The sequence below is a fragment of the Nesoenas mayeri genome (genome assembly GCF_963082525.1).
Source record: "Nesoenas mayeri genome assembly, chromosome: 1".
Classification (NCBI taxonomy): domain Eukaryota; kingdom Metazoa; phylum Chordata; class Aves; order Columbiformes; family Columbidae; genus Nesoenas; species Nesoenas mayeri.
Window position 1 is genome coordinate 28,483,738 of NC_137541.1, and position 26,783 is coordinate 28,510,520.

Sequence of the window (26,783 nt, forward strand, 5' to 3'; positions counted from 1 at the left end):
ATGGAGTCTTCTGAAGGACCTAGTCAGGTTAGCAGGGCTAACTTTTTAGAAGTCCCCGCTGTTAATGATTTCTCTTCAGAGGATGAAGATGTTAAACCTAGCATTAAACTTCGTTTCTCTCCACTTCCCCGAAGGAGGAATTCTGCTTCTTCAGACGAAGAGGAGGCAGATACCCCCACCACCATTGCAAGAAAAGTTTCATTTGCTGATGCATTTGGGTTTGATCTTGTGTCTGTTAAGGAGTTTGATACCTGGGAAGTTCCAAATACAGGACAAAATGATGAGATAGAAGATGAAGTTTTCCCTCAGGAGGAATATTATTTCTCTCAACTGTTTACGTTACCTGCTTCACAAGAAGAACTTTTGCAAAAAGTTCGAGAGCAGAAAGTCCTTTTGGAGTCAGTCGTGTTCCTGCCAGGGATTACCTGTATGAACGGCATTATACGAGTCCTCAATGTATCCTTTGAAAAACAGGTGTATGTTCGAATGACACTGAATAACTGGCTCAGTTATTACGATATCCTTGCAGAGTTCATGCCTAATTCTTGTGGTGATGAAACGGATCAGTTCTGCTTTAAGATTTCTTTGGTGCCTCCTTACCAGAAAGATGGAACTAAGGTGGAGTTCTGTATACGCTACGAGACATCGGTTGGTACCTTCTGGGCAAACAATGATGACAAAAATTACACCCTGATTTGTCACAAGAAAGAAGCTGCACCCAAGGTGGATAATAAACCACAAAAAGAGGTTACTGATAGACATCTTAAAGGATGCCTAAAGACATCACAAAGCAGGTGAGGTTACACCTTAACTTCAGTAACTTACAATATAGACGGCTAATTCTAATGTTCTAAGTGTGCTTGCTGGAACTAAGAATGCCTATATTTTTTCTTTTTTTTTTTTCAATTATAAATTAGACAGAGATTTGTTTGCAGTAAAGCTCTTATATATATAAGCCAGTAGTTTTCTACAGGCAGATTTGATAGTATCATAGTTTTAACATACGGCATGCATGCCACTCATTTGAAAAGTAATGTGAGGGTATGTAAATTATGCGTTGTGTACCAGATCTGATCTTTGTAGGGTATAAATTGAGCTGATATCAGTGAGAGCTTTGCTCCAGACTTAGGTAGCTGTACAAGTAAAACGCTTTACATCCACTTCCTTGGTAAGTCAACAAAAATTTAAAAGCGAAACAAATCCTGGGTTTTCACGTGAGTTATATCATGGTTCACTCTCTACATGCAATTACTGAAGCAGAAATGGCACTGGTGGTTCAGGAAGCTGACAATTCAGGAAAGGATCCTGTTTGCAATTAGAATAGCTGGCACAAATTTTTCTGCAAGTTGTTGGGCTATTCTGCGAGTTGTAAATTAGGGTAATAATTATTTTTTCCTGCCACTGGTTAATGTTTCTATTTCACAAATAGTGACATTAGTAATGATCTATAAGGCAGAACTGGTAATATATTAAAGAAAAAATATATAGAATATGTCCCGTATTATTCTAAGTAAATGTAGGCAAGTACCATGTTAATTATAAAGTAAAGTGGCATTAGTTAACTGGTAACTTAACCACACATGAAGAGGGACACTCAGGAACAGTAACTTTTGACTTCCTACTCTGTTTTTTACTTCCTTCTGTAAGCAAAGCAATATTGCCCAACAAGATCTAAGTCTTAAATTTTTGCTCACCAAATTTGCTGTAGATCAGTTGGAGTTCTGCATAATCACATCTGTATCTTACCTGCAGTGTCCTTTGCAATACTTAGATCCAAGCACTAAATCCATGTTGAGTTTTTAGTTCCTGTACTATTTCTAAATAACACTGTGCCGTGTAATTTCCCTGGTGTTCTTCCACTAGACTGAACTGGTGGGGAATGGGAACAAAACCAAACTGCTGCAGTGGAGGGAGCTTAAGGAGGAGACAGCCAGGGCTTCCCCTGTGTAAAATTTCCTTCTCAAAACCCAGACTCAGTGCGCTGAGCCTTTGCCAGCCTGAATCACACGTCAACCCTGTGAGGAGAAACGTGCAATTAGCATTAGTCCCTGTATCAGCACCATGGTGTGAGGAGCAGCCTCTGCTAACCCGAGGCCTCGTTCATAGCCAGTCCACAAAGCTCTCCTGGTAAGCGTCTCCTGGGCCAGCCTTGGTGCCACCATGATGATGCTTCCATGGGTGAACATCCCGGTACGTCAGAGCAAAGGGAATGATGCCTTTACGTGCCATGTGGTCAGATCCTGACATTTATGCCCAGGTCTGTACGTTGTATCTGTCCTTTAAGAAGTGTCACACGACCCATTCTGGGTAAATAAGATAGTCTGAAGTGCCTTGCAGAAGGGCTGTGATATCAAGTACCACAGGCATATGCAGGCAGTGTGACTTCAGCTTGAGTTCAGGTAGCCCACATGGAGCAGATGATGGACATGGAGAGCTGATGCTAAATTTAGTGGGTCCTGGGCTTCCAGATGCTTTCAGGGCTGACCTGCAACTTTAGATACAATTGGGAATCTAAGGTTGAATGACTCCTAAGAGTTTAATTCCCTGAAGTCTCCTGTAACATGCCTAGCGCTAGCATAAGTTGTAGCAGTGTTTCTTCTGGGAGATCCACTGTTACATCTGTATATTAAATGTACTACATGTAAGTCAGGCAGAGAGGTATTTAAAAAAAATGGGAAAGGAGATAACATGTCTACTCCTCAAGATAAAATTATCTTGTCTCTAAACAGAATATAGAGTTGTCTACCTCCGTATCACGCTGCAGAGGAATGTCTACATGTATATATGTGTGTGTGTGAGTATATACATAAATATATACGTATATGTACGTGTCTATGTGCATATTTGTTCATATATTAACATACACACATGTATATTTGTGATATTAAAATCAAAGTGGTCAGATTCTTGTTTACATTAAGATCTGTTACATGTATTTGGGAAACGGTTAACTAACATGCTCTTTCAAGACCTTCTTTAGTGGCAGAAGGATGTAAGGAGACCTTACAGAAAATGCAAAAATGAGCTGGAAGTATTTTTGGAAAACGGTTTCAGTGGTCGCCAAGGCTTCTGAAAGACAGTTCTGGCAGATTGTAATCCAGGACCAATTTTATGCTACAGGAACTTCATTGACTTCACAGGAGTTACAGCTTTCACCAGTGTAAATGAGGTCAGCATCAGGGCCTCTAGTTTCAAAAGAGCTAAGATGCCAACCTCCATTGCTCACTTGTTTTTCAAAGTGTCTTTGTACATGTTGCCCCTTTGAGTGAGGAGGAACACCCTGCAGACATCTGCAAAAGTACCTCATTATTCTCCTTCAGACCCTCATTAAAACTCCTTTGCTTTGATCTGCAGAAAAAAGCGCAAGAAAAACAAACCCCCCAAAATTGGCAAAGTGAGGTTGCTGATGTGCTATGACTCCTTCATATCACGTTGAACACTGCTGCCTGTTTCTCTGCTCTCTTCCATCAGCCTGTCTCTTTCTCACCTCTTGTTTTATGTTCGGATGATAAGCTCTGCAGCATATATATATATATATATATATATATATATATATATATGCTCTGCTGGATGTTTATAGAACGTTTAGCAAAGTGGAGGTCCTGGACCATAACTAGCTTGTTTTAGCAGCTGCAGCAATGCAAACAGATATACTCAGAAGTAATAACAATTTTACCTGTGATTTACACAATAAATATGCAAATAAGGAATATTGCTATCCATACCCAGGAGCTGGATAACTTAATTTAAATATTTCTTCATAATAATCTGAATAGAAAGATATTTTAACAACATTATTTAGGTCACTATTTAAAATTTAGAAACCTGTTTTTTAAAATTTATTTATTTATTTATTTATTTATTTATGTATTTATTTATTTTAGATCCTGACTCTGACATATTTATACTTTCTCTTAAAATGTTCAATTTACCTCTTCAGTTAAAAAATAGGACTGTTAAACAATTGTGTTTTTTAAGCAGAGAGTCTGATCCACTCTAGGGCATACTTGTGTGGCTCATTAAATGTCATTAGTGAGGATTAGTTGCGTTAGTTAAGTGAAAGGAATAATATGCACTTTCAGAGGAAGTTACTGAGGAAACACAATATGGCCATCATGTTACCTTTCAGAATATGAGCCAGAACAAAATTATGGGAATGAGGGCGATGAGGTGGCTTCTAACACCATTATTAAGAAATAAAATAAAAATGGAGTTAACTCTCAAAAGCTGCACCTGAAAAAAATCATAGCGAAAAGCAAAACTGCATGGAATAATTAATGCTGAAAACTGCCTAGATTTGGATATTCAGAAACGCATGACTTAAAATCCTGCCTATTCATTCCATGCCTTATTTGCTTGTGCTTCTATGTCTAGGCATGAATAGAGTGTATTCTCCTAAAGTTTCATAAATTCTTTGCTTCTAACTGTATTTTTCCAAGCCAAAATTCTTTCCAATATAAATTTTAACAATTTCTGTATTTTAAAAAAATCTTGGAAGGATTCATAGGCACAAAATATATTGTGAAAAAAATAATGTGTGAATTAATTCATTTATGTTTTGGTTTATCTGAAAGCATGCATTTGATTTTTACGTACTTGTAAATATATTTTGAGGAAAAAATTTGATTCCTAAAATTTTAAGGCTGTCACTGGAGAATAGAAATCTTCTGCCAGTAAACAAGCCTGATATATACACATATATCTAACCATTCCAAAAAATGTATATGAATTGTATCAGCTCCACTCTCTTTTTTTTGTTTGACTCTTGTGCTTTCGGGACATGGATAATGATTCTGAACACAAATTTTTCCTGGTCCTCAGGTTTGGACCAGATGATTTTGTTGTGGACCCCAGGCTCCTGCATCGGTCTGATCAGACAGGGACTGGTGGGGTGTTGCATGAGGCAAACTCCTATAGATCATGCTGCATGGCACAGTGATAACGACCTGCAAACCATTTCCCCCGCCACTGTTGAGGCTGCGCCCCATTTCTGTGCTTGGTCCTGGTTTGCCATCTCTCAAGAGAGCAGCGGAAGCAAGAGCAGAAGGAAAATGGCTGATAAGCATGAGAATGGTTTTACAAAAGGGTAAAACATGTATTTGGACTCCTGACCTCTGACAAGGAAGGGGGAAGCTAGTATTTTTATCAGAACTGTTAGAGTTATCGGCCTCTTACCTCTCTGAGCCCACAAGTGATGAACTGATGTTGGTCCTGTGCTTTTTTTCATAATTGCCAGACTGTACCTTTCTTTGAATGGTAGTGCATCAATTCACTTCCCTCCATGATGCCGCTTTAAAAGAGAACACAAGCTAGGGTATCACAGTATCACAATATGTTTGGTATTGGAAGGGATCTCAAAAGATCATCTAGTCCAATCCCCCTGCTGGGTGATGTCTCATACAAGAGCTGTTCTATGTACAATGCATGATGAGAAGGAAGAGGTTAAAAACCTCAGGTCTGTGGGCCACTGATGTCAGCTTCAGCAGCATAAATATTGAATGGTCTCAAAGCAATTGCCAGTGAGAAAATTTCTTCTGTGCATAAGTACTCTCCTCTCTTCAGCTGCTGTCTCATCACCTTTCTGATGGAAGGCGAAGGAAGTAAGTTGCTGAAGATCCAGCCTGGCAGGACTGCACTGTTCTCGGTCAGTTTTACCTGTGCAGATGGCAGACCAGCGCCTCGGTTGCCCCAAAAAGTGCAGTTCTGCATCAGCACCTCTCAGCTTTTCCCACAAACCCATGATGCGACTAAAAAAACCAAAGACTTTTGAGGAGGTGTTTGGAAATAGCTTCACATATACTTTGCTATGAGGAACAACTGTGTAATTCCCAGCTGGTCTATTTAAAATACAGCATTTAAATTATATTCCCTTTTAATCCTTGTTCTTTTGATTATTGCACATCATAATAGAAAAGGGAAAAGGAGAGCAGAAAAGGTGTTAAAACACACATCTTCCTTGTGTACTGCTATTTAACCTCAAGGTTGTTTCTGACATCTCAAGTCACAAGTTACACCTTGATCAGCATACAGATATGGGATTTGACTAAAGTTTATGACTATTATTAGGAAGTGACTGCAGTCACTGTTTTTACCAGGAGAGCAGCTGCTAGAGAAGCTATCCATTCACAGGGAGCCAGCTAAAGGCAGCATTGCTCTGCTGTTCAAGCTGACCTAGTATTCCCAGCCCTTCCCTTGCATCCTGGTCATTGCCAGTCATTGCCAATTGTACAAGTAGGTAGCACCAAAATAAGGTACTTGAGGACCATGATTACTGGGGACACAGGATAATTATTTAAGGTGATCTAAAATACATTATTCAGACAAGCAGGATACAAGCAAGCTGTGAAACTGAGGCTATTAGTAATGTTTCTTAATAGTGACTCTGGAATTATCTTTTAAGGAAATTGCTGCATCCTTACTCTCCAAAGTAATTTAAAATAAGCTAACTTTAAAAATGTTCTACAGGGAACAATTCTACTTGGCCAGGAACTACGCTCAATGTTCTTTTTTCTATGTGTAACCATAATATTTTAAAAACTGTCTATGCTTACTATTTGAACTATGAAATATATTAAAGACCCTAAAGATAGATATCGAAGTTAGTGGCATGAAGCTTTGAATGTTATCACAGAAATGCTGAAGAAACAGGTGGAAGTTACTGATGAGGATGCTATGCACAGAGCAAATCAACACCCATTAAATATACTTGTGGTCTCCTAATTGGAGAGTACCTGAAGACTGAAAAACTTTCTCATTTTTGCATTTGGTGGTTGTGAACTGTGCTACCCATGTGCCATCCATTTGTTGCACTTGAAGTATGAAAGAAGTTTCAAAACTTTAAAGTAACAACATATGAAAATGTTGCTTTACTGGCAATCTCAGCATAGTATCTACTCTGGATCTTATTAATATCAGTGTTTTCTCATTCACTTCCATGGTCCACCTTAGAACCTGCTCTTGCCAATGTTACAGAACAGAAATTTGTGCTCTAATGTATGGGAAATATTGATTGCTATAAAGCTTTTTCACTTGTTTGCATAAAACCATATAAAACTGATACTTTGTAATCTGAGTGTCATCTCTCAATCATATGATAAGTAGTATTTGTAATTATACATGCATTGATTTGCTTTATACTTGTAAGATTTTTCTTGCAGTTACTACAATTTTATCAACTTATTTAAATATATGCCAATACTGTAACACTATTACAACTGACTCTTAGAGATCCTTAATTCAGCAACTGGCTTGATCCTGCAATAGGCACAATAAATAATTTAATGAACATCAGGAGTCTCACTGAACTTTGTGGAACTCTGCATGTGCAAAACTGTCCTCAACTGTTAATATTTACAGAACTGGAGATTATTTCTATGCTCTTTCTGATCACTGATTAATGACCTTCAGGCACATAGAAATTTATTGCTAAATGAACTCTTGTATTCCATTGTTCAATGACTCTTTTGTTTAGGAAGATATCTGTTTTGCAAATCGAACCAGGCTGGTAATGACCATTTCAATACGCTGTCTCCTGTCCACTCTTCAGGTATCACAGTTCATAAATGTTCAATTGGGAAAAGAAAAAAAACAGTTCCGTTACATTAACCTTGACTTGGCTAGATGTTAGTCTTAAAAAGAGATTTAAAGTCAGTGAAACATTAACTGAGAGCACTGGAGTCATATTTAATCAATGCATTCACTACCAGTGTCATTTGAGCTGTTTATTCTGATTATGAACTTTAAGCCATGATCCAGTCACAGCACTGCAGCTCTGAAATCAAAGCAATTGATTCAGCTCCAGTGTAAGTCCAGAGAACAAATTGCCCACCATATTTTTGACATAAAATATGGATTATCTTCTAGTTACAAAGGGTACAAAAATGGTCCAAACAAATACTTTGCAAGTCAAATGCAGTCCCTGCTTTAGGGCAAAGGAAGAGATAAGACCTTTTGAATACCAGGGGAGCATGGTAGAAGTGGCTATTTGATCCTTAGGCTTTCAGTGACACACAAGAAAATATTACTTGATATGCCAAAGCATAATGGGGGGCTTGGTTTTCTAACTATGTCTCCACTCTCCTCCTAATCTGTGGAACCAGCTGATACTCTGACACTAAACCCAGAGATTTATTACTGCTGGTTACTAATAGAGTCCAAAAGAGCACTGAAGAACACTGAGCTACGCAACTGAATATGAACTAGTTGGAGCTGACAGGTCCTTCTTTCCTTGCACGTAGGTACACCAAATGGATTTGCACTTACATTTTGCTTTGATGGATAATTATTGTCCCTGCAATAATGTTTATGGCTGCTGGACAATAAACATAAGTTGTCCAAACTTGGATCACTTCATATTATGGTAGAGGCTCAGGGAGTTTCTCAGTATTTCTTTCTCTCCAGCTACTCTAGTAAATCTGCACCAGTTCCTCCTAGGTTATATTCCAGATCTTCTTGATGGAAATATTGATACGTATCACACAGCTGCCTTCTCGCTATGTGGTAGTAAGACAGCATGTGAAATAAAAGGTTATAAAAGTCTCCTCTTGTCATGATAACACCTGGGAATTTTATCCTCTTCAGGTACTTGTTGAATTTACAATTGCTTTCCAAGATTTAGATCACAGTTGTCCTCTCTCAAGAACGACTGGCTAAGGCTTTCTGTGGTCACCCATTCTGTTCTCCTCCCCACGGGTGGTATCTGTGTCTTAGTCTCACCTGACTGCCATTTATCTATCTACAGTCTCTCTGAGGCATCTGTCAGTTTCGTGCCTACATGCCTCAGCATATTGCAGTCAGCCTCTAGGAAATGAATCTCTTCTGACATGCCAGTAGGGAACTGCTTCTTCTCTACTTTTTCCATGTGAGATCCAGGGAAAGACCAGGTGCCACATAAGCTAAGGTCTTTTTACTCTCAGATGTATCCAAAACTGACACCATCTTGAGAGAAGTACAAGATCTGTTGATGGTACTTGCTTTTCTCTCCCTCCGTCTTTTAAAACAGTGTGAAAAAAAAGCAAGAGAACAACAGAGCAGCCTGCCTCAAACTTCTTTCTACAGCACCATTTTGATACTAGATCATGCCCCTTCCAGACAAAATAGCGACTTCAGAAGCATATCTTCTGACCTTAGGCCAAGCCTAGCCCTCAGGAAATATGACTCCTCATTCACCTTTTCCTCTTTTTCAACCAGTTTGCCCAGGAGATAGGTAATGCCAATAGTAAGGTCCTGCTTTACTAATGCACAATGGAGTTGTCACTAGATCTTTTATCCCTGTCCAGGGGAATCTTTCCTAAAGAAAGTCTCTGTTTCTGAAGTAGTAAGCCCATTCTGTTGAAGGACTTAAGCTATTTTCTAATCAATCCATGTGTAAAACAGTTGTGTAACAAGACTTCTAAACTGGTTTCTTTTCAACGTTGTTATGTGGATAATGTAATAAGGTACAACAATCATGGCAGAGGTATAAAAAGTTGCTGAAAAAAGTTGCAATATTTCTGTTCATATTTGCTGTAGATTAATTTGAGGTATAACAGACTTATAATACATGGTTTTTTTGCAGTCTTCATACCTATACTAATGAGATTTGGGGATAGATAGGGCTATATTAAAGATTTGAGTCTGACACAAAATTGGTGTTCAGCTCCTAGTTCAGACTGCATAGCACTAAAGTCTTCAAAGGGACAGATATACATTTATATTTAAAAAAAATAATTGTATGAATGTTTTGCCATTAAAACTCAAGGTCTTTTTTAATGAGCTAGAAAATAAAGACTAATTTCTTGGGACTCTGTTTGCTTTGAGGCTATGATTATTCTCATCCCAAACCAGGCCAATGCATTTTGTTCTGTGCCACCTATGTCCCTGCTTCAATCATAAACTAAGACTGAAAAATGAAAATATTAGTAATTGGAAAATATAATCCCCTGGATAGCACCAATCCAATAATCTTAATAAAAATAGGTTTATTACAAACATTGCCTGAATCGTACTGGGAATTATCTTTTCAGAAAAAAACACTCAAATTCCCTTACAGCTTCTCTCTTGATCAATTGTCCCCCTCGATACTATTAATCATCATACTACATACTGCTTATTCTGAGCATATTTTTCCGTTTCACTTTCCAAACTGCCTTTCCAATTTCTCCTTGTTTAGAAGCTCCTAACAGTCCTTTATGGTCCTTTTGCAGGACCACTTTTTCTCCTTTTCTGATGTCAGCTCCTTTACTTAGATGAGATGCCCAAAACCAAGGAGAATTTCGTCAAGGTGGGAAATACCACAGATTAATATTCCCTTCCTCAGATTTCAAGCATTTAACTAGAGGTTCGTCGTGACTCTCTTTTAATGCAAAATACTTGTGAAGGCTGCTAGACTGACTGTCTGGATAATGCAGCCTTCTATTCACAGCATAGTTTCAAAATGGCAGCTGTAGTGCAGGCCTCAATTGCCATGGCAGCGTGCGAATATCCTCACCCACTGCTCTAATGATGAGCGGGTCACTCCACCTCCCTGCCTTCATCCTCTGTGTCCTGACTATCAACAAGGGAGCTAATTAGTGTCAGTCCTGTTTGTTTGGTGGCACTTATTTACTAAGAACTGGATTGAACCTTCTCTAACACTGTTGGAAATTGAAGGTCATATAAGAAAATCAATCTTGCCTAGATTTGTAATAAGGGCTCTGATTTGATGTACATTTTTGTTCTAATAGGATCACTTGTAATGGCATAATATTTTAAAACATTATTTAGTAATTTCTACTTAATGTTCACAAAGCTATTCTTTATGGCTGTTGATTTTCTTTGCAGCTTTTGCTTTAATTTCTGAATATTTTCCCGCATGGTCTGTTCAGAATCTCACAATGTAATTTAAATTATTGGTTTCTGCCTTGTTTAAATTAAATTATTTTTCTGTTGTGCTTTTATCTTTTAAATACTCCCTGAAAAAAATGAAACATATAAACAGAAAACAATGATACTGCCACAGATGACATGTAATAGCAGCGTTGTGGTTCAGGCACACATAACATGACATCTTCATAAGGCAGGATCATTTGAAGCCGAAATTCTCTTAGGTAGGAATTGGTCATATTTTCAGGTAAAGCCATCTGGCAAGTAGAAGTCCAGATGTGTGTGTGTTAGGAGCTCAGAACTGAGGAATGGTGCTCGCTGAGGTTCAGTTGTCATCTGCTTTTTTGCCAGCATGGACAGCAGTGCTCCACGCCATGCTCACACTGCTCTTTGCAGCCTTGATCTGTCTGTAATTTGTGCAGCTGAGTTGGTTTCTACTGCACCTAAGGTCTAATTCCCAGGACTTTACCTTGAGTTTTCATATAAGGCAGTTATTTTAGCCCATGGACACAGCCACCTGCCCAGGCCCACAACCCAGCCATCTCCCCAGCTCTGCTCCCCAGCACCTTCCTCAAATTCAGCCCAGCACCATCAGCTTCCAGCATAGCTGTGATGCCCCTACGTAGCATTAAGATCAGCTGCTCTTAACAGTAGAAAAAAGCCTGGAATTAGAGCATTTCCATGAAAGGAAGGTGGTGCAACCGAGCACTTAGTTTCTTTGCAACTTTCCTTCAGAGCCATTTTACTGCTTTTGTTTTTCTCCTCTCTACTAATGGATATGGTACTTCAGAGCTCACACATGCTGCAGCATTGACACCAAATGCCTTTTTCTTGTTGCCATCTTTGCTCTGCTGCTCACTCTGTCCTCTCCTCCAAACCTGGGGAAATGCTCCCCAGCTCTGACTTTATGTGCCCGGCACATCTGCCTTCTTGACCAGTAATAATTCTGTGTCCAGATGTTTAGTGCTCTCCCTAAGGTCTAATATTTAAATTGTATTTACTTGGGTTTTATCCCTATGTCCTATCTTAAAAGAACAGAGGACCGTTTAATTTCTCATGTAGTAATGTCACTTTTTCTGTATTTTCTTCATATCTACCATATCTCCTTGTTGCAACATATCTCCTTGTTGGGTGCCTGCCTTTTTTTGCGCACTCTAATCTTCATATCCTCCAAATCTGGTTTGAATGACTGAAATTCTTTAGCAATCATGAAAAACTTTACTCTGCATTTAGATGATTCCTAAGAAAAAATGTATTTCCTTAATTGCTAGCAAATTCTTATCAATACCTTTATATACAAATTGTTATGAAGATAAGCTATTCTTATCTAATGGTTTCTAGGAGTTTAAGACTGTCTCAGCAGGAGTTGCTGAGGGATGAAACTTCTAATGATGATTTAAAGCAGTGAAGTGTGTAGGCTGAAACTGAAATAATTATTGCTGTAACCCTCTAAGCACTCTAAGTTCCTCAAGAGAAAATACTTTATTCAGAACAGACCCTGAACAACAAAATACTAAAAAAAGTAAAATAATAATAATAAAAAAACCCCTTGGAGCAGGATGAAAATTTAGAACTAGAATCAGTATAATGTGAGGATGTTCTCAACAACTGCTCACAAATGCATCAGACATCACAATTAAAAAGGAATAATAATTATGGCCTCATTCTAAAGTAGGTAATATTCTATTCCATTCAATAAGCCATGAACACTTTAAAACCATCAGTGTAATCCACAAACCTATATTTACAACATTAAACTGGATGTTCTGCCTTTTCAATAACTGTCATCTCATCTCTATTATTTTCACCTCAGACTCTAATTGTTTCTTTTATAGGAGCTAACCTACCAGTGTCCTTGGCAGTACAGTTTATGGCTCATGCATTTACAGTAATTGTTTGGGCAATTTGCCACACAGTATAACAATCTTCACATCACAATCAGTTTTTATAATAAACAGCATTAGTTGTGAAAAATACAAGTGATGCATGATTCTTATAGTGGATAAAGGGCACTGAAGATGCCCTTTAGAAAAAGAAATAAAAATGCTCAAGCCTTGAACTGCTTGAGAAAAATACTGATGTCACAATAGAGCTAATTAATTTGATGGTACAAACAAGAAGGGGAAAGGGCCTTGCATTCATTAGTGTCAATTCTAAATGAGAGCAAACCATTCATAAAAGTAATATTCTGCCTTCATTTATACAAAATGTGCAGGTAAACAGATTGTAAATAAGCAGCAGTTCCTGTTGAAACGGTGATTTTGCTCCTTATCTTCATCAAGGCACATTGTCTTCTTTAGCCACAGGAAGCTCAAAGCCTGAGTAGGTACAACTTGCAGATAGACCTCTGAGCAAGGCCAGATCCTGCTGCCCACCAGCCTGGCTGGCTCCAGTGGGGTCAGCACTGCTGCACACCACTGGGCACTGGAGCCACTGTGCATGAGTCTGCTCCTGGGAAGCTGAGCACACACTTAATGGCTTCTCCACACAACACATAGGTGGTTGCATGTAAAGATGTCCCACCACATGCGGGTTTGCTGCAGCCGTTTTGTGGCTTCTCAGTTTTCAAGCACCCAGAAATAAGAGGTCAAGCATTGCTCAGTGGAGAGGCTGTTTGACACATCTCCAACAGACACAGTATTTTCTGGCAGAAATTCTCCAGAGGAGAAATAAGGTATATGTCCTCTTACACCAGTGCACAGGCAGGCAATCCTCAGCCTCCTTGTCATCTCCACATCACCTCATGGACCCTGGCTTGTGCCACTGTGAGGGAAGGACCCAGGAAGCACAAAGGTGGCTTCAAGCCAAGGTTGTACCTCCCCTTCTTGTGCTAGGTTGTGAATTCTGTGGCAGCACCAGGTCTTAAGACTAAGAACCACATGTGATAAGAAATTGCGAAGTGATTGTATTGTGACACTATACTTCAACAGTTGATGACATGAGTATCAATTCAAATCAGTACAAGACTTGTCCTCATAGTGAGTTTTAGACTGAGCCTTATGGAGTCAAAGAATGAGTTTATCCTTACTCGTTAAATATTTAGTTCATATGTTCGGTAAGAGAGATAGGACGGAGACACCATCACAGGAGAAGTCAAAGTCTGCACTTTGGAGACCCACACCAGGATCTTTGATGGCTCCTGAATCCCTTTCATAAGTTGTCAAACAACAAAGAAGAGGTCAGGGGACGTTTTGGATCTAGATCCCAGAGGGTGGGAAGGTGTATCTTCAGTGGCAATCTCACCATGATAATGAGACCAGAATCAAGCTTATGTTTTTAATTTTTTTCTTATAGTACCAGCTTTTTTTCACTTGCTTTTTCTTCTCTCCATGAATTGGTTTTGCTAATATTTTCTCCACTGTCTCACTGATATTTTAAGACCATTATAAATAGAACAACCTTTAAAATGTTGTTTTCCAGTAAGCCAACTGTTACGGGAGGTTATGTTTGTAAAATAATTGGATTGAATTCTTACTCTACTGAGTTGTACAAACAATTTAATAGAACTTTAACACTCTGCTTAGAACTTTACATATACGCAGTCTTTCCTACTGCTTTCCAAAATTCCTTCTTCCTTAGAAATTTTTTTCTGCTGCATGTTTGTGGGTTTTGAATGACATTGCATACAATGTTACTGAGGCTCAGAATTACATGTGAAAAAAACCTTTATTTAGCTTCTTATCAATGTCCTTTTAACTCAACTCCTCCAAACTTTTTACAGGCTTTCTGCTCCAATGTGCACATAAGATTTTTAAAATAATTTTTGTTGTTGCTTTTTTAAAAATTTTTGTTAAATAAATGCAGCTATTTCCTTCCCTGCTTCCTTTTGACATGACATCTGCTGCTAATGATACAAAAACAACCAAACCAAAGTGCCAGCCCTTCCCTCCCCTCATGTCCCTCCTTTCCCCAGCTCTGTGGGGTCACAGTTCTGTGCAGGTTGCCTGTTTGGCTCCAGTGACATATCAAACCTGAGCACTTATCTGCACTAACTTACTTTTTGCTCTTCTGCTTCTCAGTAAAATGTTACAGACACATTTAACTACTTCTTGTCAAGGATTTTTTATCTTGTTTACATCCCAGTTGCATCATTCTTCAGCAGGGCTAGCTATTTTTTGCATTAGATCCAAAAGCACTAGTTGCATTGAAGGTTGCTGCTATATTAGGCTCCTCTTATGTTTAGAAATCTGAACTGAAATTAAAATATAATTATTATTTAGTTATCAACTCCAATCTTGCCAGCTTCTTTCATGAGGACATTTTAGCATCAATTAGAGGGCAGAAGAGGATTGTTTTGATATTTGAATCCACCTTGAAGTAAAAACCAGAAACATGAAAGATTCTGTGACAGCCTAAGCCTGTCTGGATTTTAAAATAAAATTGTATTGTAAACTTTTTCCCCTCTTACATGTTTTTAACTAAATATTTGAGAAATATATTCTTCAAATACTTTAAGGTCTACATACCTCTTTAAATTTCAGGTTAAATAATACATTCTCACATTTTCTTTTAAATATGAGTTAGTATAAAATTGTTCAGGTTGCATTAATTTCAAGAGTTTTACAGGTACATTTTCATCTTTCCATACTCTGTACTCCAACAATTTTAGCCTTTTCCCACTTTCTGTAAAATAAATATCTTGTGATTTAGGTATTCAGATCTAGCATAAATGGATATAACACAGAACAAAGTGAACAGTGCTGCAGGTTATACAAATATACAGACACAACTTCTGCCAAATATTGGTGTATGAATTGAAACCACGACAAGCTACAACAACCTCACCCGTTATGAAGAGATTAGTAGCTCCTGGCTATAGTCTCAAGCTTGTTTCAGACCAGACCAAAGCACCTACTGTTCCTTGTGAAATACACCCTCCTGAAAGCATAACTCTCAGGGCATATAGCTACATAGGAGCATTTGAAATAGGGCTGGACTGGGAGTATAGGACCATGAAGTCTTATCCCTTGGGAAATGTGTTGCATAATCCTGTTCACAAAAATATATCCATGTTTCCATACTGAGACCTTCTCAGTTTCAAGTGCCTGGTACTCACACTGAAAGATTGCAGGATATACTTTTCTAATGTTTACAGATCTTCTTTTAATTTTCCACAACATTTTTTTTTTAACTTTTTCTCTTAATATATTAACAAAGTCTTGCTGCTTAATATCTCTTCTGCCTTCTCAGTATTTACCCCTTTGCTATATTAATAAGAGACATTTATTTCTCCTCTCAACTTTATTTTGGTAGGCTGAAAATAGAAATACTCCATTTGTCTCCTTGGTCAATGTACATTTTCATACCCCTAGTCTTGTAGCCCTCTTCCGCACCTGTTCTAGTTTGAATTAATCTTTCTCAAACGGCATATATAAATGTTCCAGAGGAGCTCTTACTAGTGTCTGGTGCTGCAACATGAATATTTCCTGGAAGTCTTTCTTTACTGAGAATGCCTTTTCCGTCATTTCACTGCAGAACTCTCTTTGCCTTGTTGCCACAGCCAGCTCACACTGGTATCTTGGAAACATTTTCTGCAAAAAACAAACTCAGATTTTTCTTGTTCATCTGTTTCTTCCAGTTTCTGAGCCCCCATTTTGTGTCGGAAATTCTTTCTAGTCCCTAAATGTGTAACCTGGCACTTTATAATTTTGAATTTTATCCCTTATCTATTATTCTGATCCTCCAGGCCACCCATTTCTTTCAATCCTCTTCTGCATTGGTGGTGTCTCCCAGCATCCTATCTGCTACAGATTTAATTTAACTTTGACTTTTTGTGCCTTGGTCTGTAATAACATGACTGACTAAGTCTGATTACATGACCGGTCCTCTCCAATTCCTTGGTGATGTCTGCCAGCTCCGCACAGCGCAGCTCACAGGGCCGCCCCACTTGGCACTGAGCCCCTCTCCCACCGCCCAGCTCTTGTACTCATTTCCCTCTTCTCCAGTTTAATTAATAAATTTCCCTTGTGGCTCCACAACAAATGCTTTAATGGAGTCCAGATAGAATAGATAACTGATTTTTAGACAAGGGAAATATAGTAATCTTACCAAAGACAGATATTATCAGGTGAGATCGGCATTTTTATGCAATTTTCCATTTATCTGTGTTTATTATCTAATTTAAGTTTTGTTCTAAATCTGTTGTGAAAACTTTTTGAAGACACCTGGGCATGTAGTTGCCCTGACACTACTTCTCTTCTTTTTCCTAAATATAGCTACTACTTCTCCTACTCTTCTGATACTGTTGCAGTAGTATCAGCACCAATTTGATAGATTTGAATAACAAAGATTTTAAACTAACGTGTGATTTGTTCTATTCCGTCTCTCAGTATTTTGTGTTAGAGATTATCTGCTTGTCTTAACTGGAGTGTATTTAAACACCAAGTTCTGCTTCCAGACTGGATAAAACAGTATCATTTTCTAAATCTCTTTTCCTCTGAGTGATGCCCTGTAAGATCTCCGTTCCTAAAAGATTCTGCCCCACTACTAACACTGTGGTAGGAAAGTTTAGAAGTCTTTTCATTGTGGGGTTATTAGTACGTTATCTGAAATCTTGATCAAACCTCACTTCTAAAAAAAATTCCTGTTTAACTTAAAAAGATGCCATCCAAATCCTTAGCATGTCTTACTGTAACCCAACCCTTTCTGAAGTCAAAGCAATATTGCTTATTGCTCCAATTAATCTTTTTTTTCTCATCACTTAGATATTCTCTATTTACTCGTCACATCTTTAGCATTCAAATTCAACCATTTTTCTCTGTTTGGGATGCAAATTCCAAGTAACTTTGGGATTTCTGAACTTCTTTGTATAATGTCTATCAACTTCTCATTCCTCTTAGTCATACCAGCTGGTCCCTGAACTTGCCATTGTGATAACCTGTTTTTATTCTTGATTTCTTTTTATCACTCAGTCCAAGTGAATGTCAGTTCCATCAAGAATTAATCATATGTGCTTAAGTATTTTTTTTGAAGCTGGTAGAAATTCTTAAGTTCCTGTTGCTCATTGTGAAAATGTACCCCATTCATCTGAAGGAGAAAAGGCAATTGAACTTCTGCAGGTATACAGGTACTTACATTGGAGGGAAACTGTGCCAGCTGATATTGTTAATTTTTACAGATTACATTATTAGAATACCCAGCTCACTAAAAAATGAAAAAAAAAAAAACAAAAAACCCCCATTTTTGAAGTGAACACAAATCTTGTGTCTCTTACTACACAATATAGGTGCATTTAGACCACCCTCACAACACAGTGAGATGATTGATTTTGGAAACAAAACCTGAATTAATACTATAATTAAAAATCTTACAATGAAATGCTGATAGTGAGCTACAAGTTTTTCAGAAAAAAATGTGAAGAAAAAACAGTCAGTCAAAAAACGTGCTAACTAGACAAATGCTTTCCATGGACCACAAGGGGAAAGCACACTGTGGAAAAGCCGTGATCAAATGATAATCTGTTTTGATAGTAGAGTTTTTCTCCCATCTAATTGCTACTGTTTGATGAAAGGGCAAGTTTTTATTGGCTTTTGGGGAGTATTTAAGTCTTTAGAGTGTATATGTATGTTTGAGATTGTTCTGCAGTTGTAGCTGCCAACAGTCTCAGCATCTTCATGCCACTTCTTAGATTTCAGTAGTGCTGTTAAACTACTATTGGTTTATGGTCCTTGTGATTCGCAAAGACTGCAGTAGCTATATCCTCAATTTAAGTTAATTTTAGATTTCCCACTAGAATAATTATATGAGGTCAGATATTTCTGATGTAGAAGAAAAATAAGGAAAATAACTGTTACACTGACTTTCACTGTACCCAGGTATCTGCAGGATAGGCCTGTGCAAATACTGAGCTATAAACCAGTGACCTTTATAAAATTCAGTGCAACATTCAAGAGCTCATGTTACAAGCCCTACAGCATGGGTCCAGGCTGTCAGGCTGTATTATCATTGCTATTTATTACCTGTGTTGTGGTTGTGAAAATAGACTTGAGGACCAGGTCTCCAGATGCTGCTAGAACAAGAGTTAAGGACAAATTCAACTCTGATCACAACAAAAATAAAGCTGAAGGACTCAGACCATGCACTCTTTGTTACACCCCGAGCCATTAAAACTCAATATCTAGGTTCCAGTTTGAGTTTAGAGTTAAAAAGTGAGATTCACTTAGCCAGTTTCAGTTATCTAAAACATATGATTCCAGCCTAAGGCAGTCATTGTAGGTTCCCTTTATGGTCAATCTCTTCCAGAGGCAAAGAAGCTCCTTTGAAGGATATGTCGCTCCATCTTTCTCGTGATGTCCTTGACAGAGGGAATGAATCTCCCTTTGGAAGCATTAATCTCTCACAGCTGATAATAGGGGTGATGCACAAGACTGCCTGGGCACAGGTGCTTAGACAACTAAGGGTAGATAAGGTAAACACCATGCCGGTACACACCCATAAGCATCCAGCTTGAAGCAGCTTTATACCTGTTCATTTAAAGGTTCAGAAAACAAGGACTCCTTACCACCCTTATTAAAAGAATGGGTCTATGTTTTACACTGAAAAAGAAAAATAATCACTGGATACACAGGGAACAGGGGACAGAATCGAGTTTCTCTTTTCTCTAAGGAATGAAGAGTAAACTAAAGAATATGGATCCTGCTTGTACATCCAACTTCCAGAACAGTAGATAAATCTGCCCTCCAGTTTCTCCCTGGATGGTCTGCATCCTAGTAATTTGGGTAATTTTTGAATGTGTGTGCTGTGGTGTTTTTAATCACATCAGGGCTGGATAGAAGCTGAAATTGCCACTCACATTGGATGTGAGCTCTTGCTACCAGTAGACTATTATGATAGATATGAGCATCAACATCTGTCCCCTTCTTCTGGGAATGCTTCTTGAAAGAAAATTACGTGTTGAGCTCCATTCCTTTAAGAAGTAGATGTGGGCCTCTTCTAGCAGCAAAGGATGCTATCCCTGCTTCCCAAAAGTTGCATCCACATCGCTGAACACTGCAGGTAGCCAGCTACCTTCAAAGAAAAGCTTTAACACATTTTTTTTTTTTCTCCACTGGATAGCAATAGAAGGTTTCCTGCTATGCCCATGTGGTTTTGGGATCATTATTTTGGGGTGACTGACTCAGCTCATGTGTTATGTGTTACTTGGCTACTGATTTGGGGGTTTTGCAGACATTGTATTAGCACCTAAATGCTTTAATGCATCTGCGTCATGGTTAATCCCCAACCTACACAGTGTCTAGGCTTATGGAAGCAGGTGGGTGAAAAAGATGCAAAAGGGCAGAAGAAAATTTCGAACAAGATGTAACACTAAGGCAAGCATTTGAAAAAGAGAACAATGGTGTATAAGTAATAAGCATTAATGCTTTACCTTAAAAATCCCACAGATCTACTGAAAATAGAGGCCTGGCTCTGCCTGCCTTTTCAGGATGAAATGCAGTTTATAGCAACTGCTGACAGGGGAGAGTAAATCTTGGTGTGAGTAGGAGAGTGAGAAACATGTGGAGGCTTATGCATGAACCGGAATTCAAGTGTGACATGACATTCATATGGATAGCAAGAATTTTCAGCATTATTGCAATTAATGGTGAAAAAGAACTGTTGAGAGGATGTTAAATCTTGTGCTTCAAGGACAGCTTCTAGCAACAAAAGGCCAAGAGGAAATGTAATAGGGTAGTGCAAATTACTCCAAGTATTTTCCTATAAGAAGTTTACGTTTTCCCCCGAAGTATCTGGTGGTGGTCAGTGTCAGAGATCAGATGCTAGACTGACAGGATCTTCTGTATTCTTTAGTCTGGCATTCCCTATAAAGGCTGGATTTTAAAAAGTTGGTGACAGTCGATGTCTAGGTTCTTTTAACAGAGTATAAATTTAGCAACCTCCCTCTGAATTAAGCATTTAGGTGGCAGAGTTAATGTTATATCAATTCAAAGGAAAGACACTAAGATAAAATAGAAAGGGAAAAGACTAATATTTGAAAATTAGAAAGCAATTTTCAGTAACAGAGATGGACGGCTGGTTGAAAAACGCATAGATTAAGACCTAGAGAAAAAAAAAATTGTTCCTCATAGAGAAATCATTAGTAGTGATATAATAATTTACATTTTACATAAGTGACATTCTTTTTACTTTTTTTTTTTCCTTTTCATCTAAAGGTTACATCCCTATAACCTCACGATTCAAACTGCTATCACTTTGCATTGATATTGATGAGGACTGTAGGCACTCAGCATCTCTCTGTAGATGTTTGTCATGTTGGACCTGGCCTTTGTTTTCACAGCCAGCAAAGCAACAACAGAAATTACACCAGCTGCAGGGAAGCAGAATTCATTCCTGCTGGCCAGGCACAGCTTAGCAAGAGGATTTATACTGTATACACACAGGGAGAATATTTTTATTTATTTCAGGTAACAAATACATATTTTTCTAGCAATCTCTGTATACATACAAATATTTCAAAAATATATTCAAGAGAGAGACCCAGTCTCTTGAACACATATATCCTTCCAGACCCCTGCTTGACCCCAAAGTTACGCTCTCCTGTCACTGACCCATCTAATCACCTTTGTGCTGCTTTCTCAGAAAAGGCCTGGGAAAACCCATCAGCTTTGCAATGTAATCTGAAGGTCAACACATTTTCATTTTCTTGGCCAATTCTCTCTTTAACCAAGACTTAATATCAGGTCACTCAAAAAACCTACCTTTTATAAAGCTGTTCTTTTCAGAATATCAAACAGCATTCAAAATGTTGTGTAATTAACTAGTAGTCTTTATAGTTGAGTCTAAGAGGAATTAGAACAATATTTTTTTTGCAGAATAACACAGGAAGTTTCTTTTTGTTTAACAGCAAAGAAGAAATATTGGCAACATCTGACAATGACACATGGAATAATTCAAGGACTTCAGGTACAACACCCGGTTTAATTAGTTCTTCCTTACTGCACATGTTAATTAAAAAAAAAATAGTGTGAAAAACAACCTCATGTAAATGATTCAAGTATGTTTTTGTTAACTCTTCAGATGCAAACATCCCAGAGATAGTTTATTCACAAGCAGAAGACAAAGACACCAAATCAGCTAATGAAAATATAAAAGATAAAAATGCAGAATACAACCAGGATGATCACGAAGATGATGAAAAAGAATTAGAGTTGCTGGTAAGTGTTATACAATTATATCTACAGTATTAAATGATATGAATCCATTTACGCTTCAAAGCTGGTGAAATGCTCCCTTTTAACAGAGCTGACTGATGTACTAATTTACAAATGTAAAGCCTTGGTCTCTACTTTCATTGAATCTCTAACTGATTCAACAATAGAAGGTGCTCTGATTTCACTATAGTGCAGCCAACTTTTTCTAGTCTTAAATTAATTACTTCTCCCTTTTCCTCCTTTACCAGAGGCTCTAAATGACAGTTTGAAGGAATTAGAAGAGTAGCATTTCAAAAAAATCTCTCCTCCTAGTTTCTAGGATAGGAATATTCTTCCATAAATGCTTGGTATTTAGTAAAATTCTCATATTTATAGTACTGTTTGTTTTGGGGGTTTTCAAAGGATAACTATGTAGCATGCTGTATGAGCAAAATAAATATACTTATAGTAGCAGATTATTCTATATCAGTATTTGACATAAAATTTGTTAAAATAAATTTCACACTCAGTGAACATTCAGTCTATTTGGATTTGTGCATGTGCATGTGTGTGTGAGGTTTGGCTTGCATTTTTCAGTATGGAAGAAAAAATGGCAATAAATGAGACATGTACAGCAATCTATTCTTCTCAGTGTCTGTTCTCAGCTCATATCATTTGGGTGCATAAATTCATAATCATAGATTATAATAGCTATCACCTGTGAAAATGTGAATGCTGAATCAGACAGGAGAGGAAGATGAGAACCATTCTTTCTTTTTTTTTCATATTGATAGAGAATAAATTCCTCTTATTTGAATATAATTTTTTCTTGTCTTTTACTTGAAAAAAGTTGAAAATTGTTGCCTATTGTGGGACCTTTCACTGCCTGAAAGTCAATGTCTCCTTTTTTTTTTCTTTTAATGGTGAAACATTAAAAAGAAGATCTCTAAAATTCCGTGTTGTTCTCAGTCCACCCTTTTACAAAAAGCAGGATCAAATATAACCATTTGTTTATCAATTGCCAGGATTGTCCGTACAATAAATGAAGGGGGAGCTATAATTTAGATGTTAATTTGCACTATGTGCCCTTTAATGAATTAAACAATGAAGGCTTATAATAGATGGAAATACAACCAAATCTTTGAAATGCGCAGGCATTGGCTCACAAGACAGCTGTGCAGTTGACAAGTAACATGAGCCTTATGTGAGAAGAAGGGGAAATCGTAAGATTTGCATATAATTATTGAGATCATGCAAATGTCAGTTATGAGGAGGGGAAAAAAACACAGGCATCTCGCTGTTAAATCCTGACAGTTGGCATCACCGAAGAACTCAAATACACTTGAGCACTGGTTGGCAGAGGGTCATTAAAACAGAATTTGCAGAGACATTAGTTCCCTCACTTTTCTTTGAGTGACGTTTTACTATTAATAGTTTGCAGAGGCTTTGCAGAAAACATATTAATAAGAGAAACTGTAATGGGGTATCTACAGCAAGTGCAAATGCATAAAGGGGTGTCCAAGAAGCTAGCCTCTAATTGATCAGCCAGTGCTATCAGTGTGACTGTGCTAAAGTGAGAAGAGAGTGCAATGACAAGCAGGCATAGCTGAATAATACAATATCATATTTGGAAGCTAAGAGGGAGAGTGATTAGTTTCTGGCCTTTTACTTCGCTAATCTCATTTCCAACTCATGTCTTACCAGATTGTCTAAAAACCAGTCTGGTTTGAAGCCTGTAAAATGGTCCCTGGGAGAAATGAAGCACAGATAATCCTTACAGTATTTGTCAGTGTGAAATGTGTCTTTGTTTTACTGGACAATACTGTACATTACCAGGCTTTGATGTACTGTATCAATGCCCTAATTTAAGTGCCAATCCTCCCCCACTCACCTCCCTCTCTCCAAACCTAGAACTGCATGTGTAGAGAATGAATTAGCCTCCCTTTAAGGGAATATTCTCTTCAGATTTAATTTGTATAAAATGCACTAGCAGCTTACTGAACTCATGAATAAAGAGAGAGGGTTCTGAATGCTTTTTTATTTCCTGCTCCTTTCAGCACCACTATAAAGCTCATTACCTATGTTAAAAAATACATACAATGCAAATTTTGCAAATGGTTTGGAACACGTTTCCATAAAAGCTTTGTTACTGAAAACAAAACTTTCCATAACAAAATCCTGCCTCCTTAATTTGGCATATTTTTGCAAAGTGCTTTTTGATCATTCTTTTCTATTCTATTGTTTCAGCTAAATCAGCACTTCACAGGAGCTAGAGGTACCTCTTCCAGAGATGAAAGGAATTTATACACAACAGAACCAGTTAATTTTCCAAGTGAAACTGAAAGATTGGAGAAAAAGCTAACCTGTATAGAAAGCAGCAGTGACTTACTGAGACATCCTGTGCCCATCAGCTCCTCATCCGAAAACACTTCACGAGTGACAGGAAGAGAATTAAAAGATAAAGTTAAGTATTCCCTAAGAGATTATGATACTCAGTCATCAGGGAAGGAAGTAGCTGCTGGCTTGGTAAACAGCGGTGAGCGGTCATTGGATCATACTGGTACCAGTGAAAGCCTTTTATCAGCAAAATATTTTCCTGGGACAAAACAGAATGAGGCTATCGATACGATGACTACTGTCTCAAGCCAACAAGGAGAGAGCCAAGCAGATATTTCAAAAGGTAAAACAGATAGTGCCTCAGGAAGTAAGATGATGGAGAGGTTATTCATCAGTGAGGATGCTGCTGATGCCTTGAAAGGGGCCCATGAAACGAGACCAGAAACCATTTCTCCAGAGCATGATGAATCCATGCAATTAAATGCACGCGTAGCAGGGACGCTGGATGGCAATGCTAATCCAGCTCCAGCGCACCAGGTGCCACAAATGTCTCACCAAACTCTGGATTCATTGTTGTCAGACACTGACAAAAATGAAGGAAAAATCGAGATGATTGAAAGCAAAGTTCGGGTACATTTAAGAGGAGATTTATATGCTGACACTTTTGCACATGATGATGCCTCTATAGATTCTGCAAAAAGCCAATATACACAAAAAAAAGGAGTTGGTGAAGTGTCAGCAAAGAACTGTAACACTGATGCAGGTAAGGAGAAGAAAGTAATTGAAGTAGCAGACTTAGCACTAATCGGTGAGGAGGAAGCACCCAATCCTTTCAAGTCACAGAGAAAACACGCCGCCGAAGCGTTGAACACAACGCCTTTGTCAGCTGAAGACAACAAACAGGCACCCTGGCCCACACAGGCAGATCCCCCGGCATCCTCTCCGTGGGATGAAAGGAGAGCTGAAGACACTTGGGAACACAGAGGATTCACAAGGTTAAAAGACAGAGGAAAGTCAGACAACACAAACGAAGGAAGACTGATAGGAAAGGAAAGGGAAGCAAACCCCACAGAGCAGAGGTGGCACGAATGGGGTAGCGAGGTTCGGTGGGAAGCAAGGGGGAGCACAGGGGCTTGGAGTTCAGCTACCACAAAGGAAAAGTCTTCTGTCTCTGAGAAGGGTATCACAGAGGAAGCGGAGGCAGGTACAGCTTATATAATTAAAACAACATCAGAAAGTGCTCCAGAAAAAATGTCTGCCAGTGAAAAAGCAGTAATTGCTAAGCTACCTCAAGAGACTGCACTAAGTGACAGGCCCACAGAGGAAAAGGAAACAGCATTTGATACACATGAAGGGAGAAATGATGGTTCACATTATGCTCTTTGTCAACTCAACACAGTGGGTGTATTATATGACACCGAATTTGAAAAGGAATCAGTTTTAGGTATTTATAATGCACGTGTACATGAGACACTGCAAGGAGAAACGATGTCTGTACGCAATAGCAGGGAAAAACGTGCCAAAGCACAACCAGACATCGGCAATATTCTACCTGGAGAAGACGCAGTAAAGGCTTCTAGTACAGAAAAGAAAGCAGATTTGCAGCAAGGTTTATATTCAGAAGTATCTAAATATCCCCCAAGCGTCCAGAAGCATCTATACGGTGAGGATGCAGAAGTGCTCTGTAGGGAAGAAAGCCGTGTTGGCACACTTTCCTATTCACGTGCTGAAGCTGAAACAAAAATGCCACCTTCTGGTACAAATGCTGTGCCAGATTATCATAAAAGCTCTTCAGTGGCATCTTCTGAAGGGGCCACTGTGGCAAGAGATAGGGAGCATCTGTATGGACACTTTGAATTCAAAGTCATTGACAAGGTTGCTGCTGAGTCAGGGTACAATTTAAGTGTACCGAATGAAATGACATCTATTAATAAAAACATCTCTCCTGAAGCTTCAGACACAGAGATTTCTAGAGAAGGAAGAGGAAGGAATATAGGTCAAAGTTTCAATCAAGCAGAGTTCAAAGAAGAGAAGTCATCAAGGCCAGAGGTTTCAATTAGTAAGCCTGCTGAAGAAGCTGGAGGGAGAAGCTCTCAATCTGACCGTTTAATAACTGAGCGGAAAACGCTAAACTGGCTTGATGACTCACAAAAGGAAAGCCAGCACATTTCCGATTCTGCAGATGTTTCTAACCAGAAGAGTGAAGCACTTAAGTTACCTAGTGAGCTTCCAGGCTTAAAACATATTGCTTGCAAAATATTTTATTTCTTCTTCTTTCTTTCGTTTGCTGCAACACTCTACCACTATGATTTGATGGTTTGTCTTGCACTCTACCTGTTTTCCTTGTATTGGCTATACTCTGAAGGAGGAAGAAACAAGGAATCTGTCAAGAAGGAATAACATTGATTGTCAACTGTGCTCAAGATCCATGGTCAATAGTCTCCAACCCCTCCAAAGCATTTTCACTGTTAAAGAGCT

At 38.4% G+C, this 26,783-nt stretch overlaps 1 protein-coding gene across 1 annotated transcript; it reads left to right on the forward strand.

Annotated features, from left to right (window-relative positions):
• On the forward strand, positions 1-26,705 carry PPP1R3A (protein phosphatase 1 regulatory subunit 3A; the record flags this gene model as incomplete). Its single annotated transcript, XM_080363803.1, has 4 exons — positions 1-794; positions 21,683-21,741; positions 21,856-21,992; positions 24,216-26,705. The coding sequence occupies 4 exons, from the start codon at positions 1-3 to the stop codon at positions 26,703-26,705; spliced, it is 3,480 nt and encodes a 1,159-aa protein (XP_080219929.1).
• Positions 26,706-26,783: the final 78 nt, after the last annotated feature.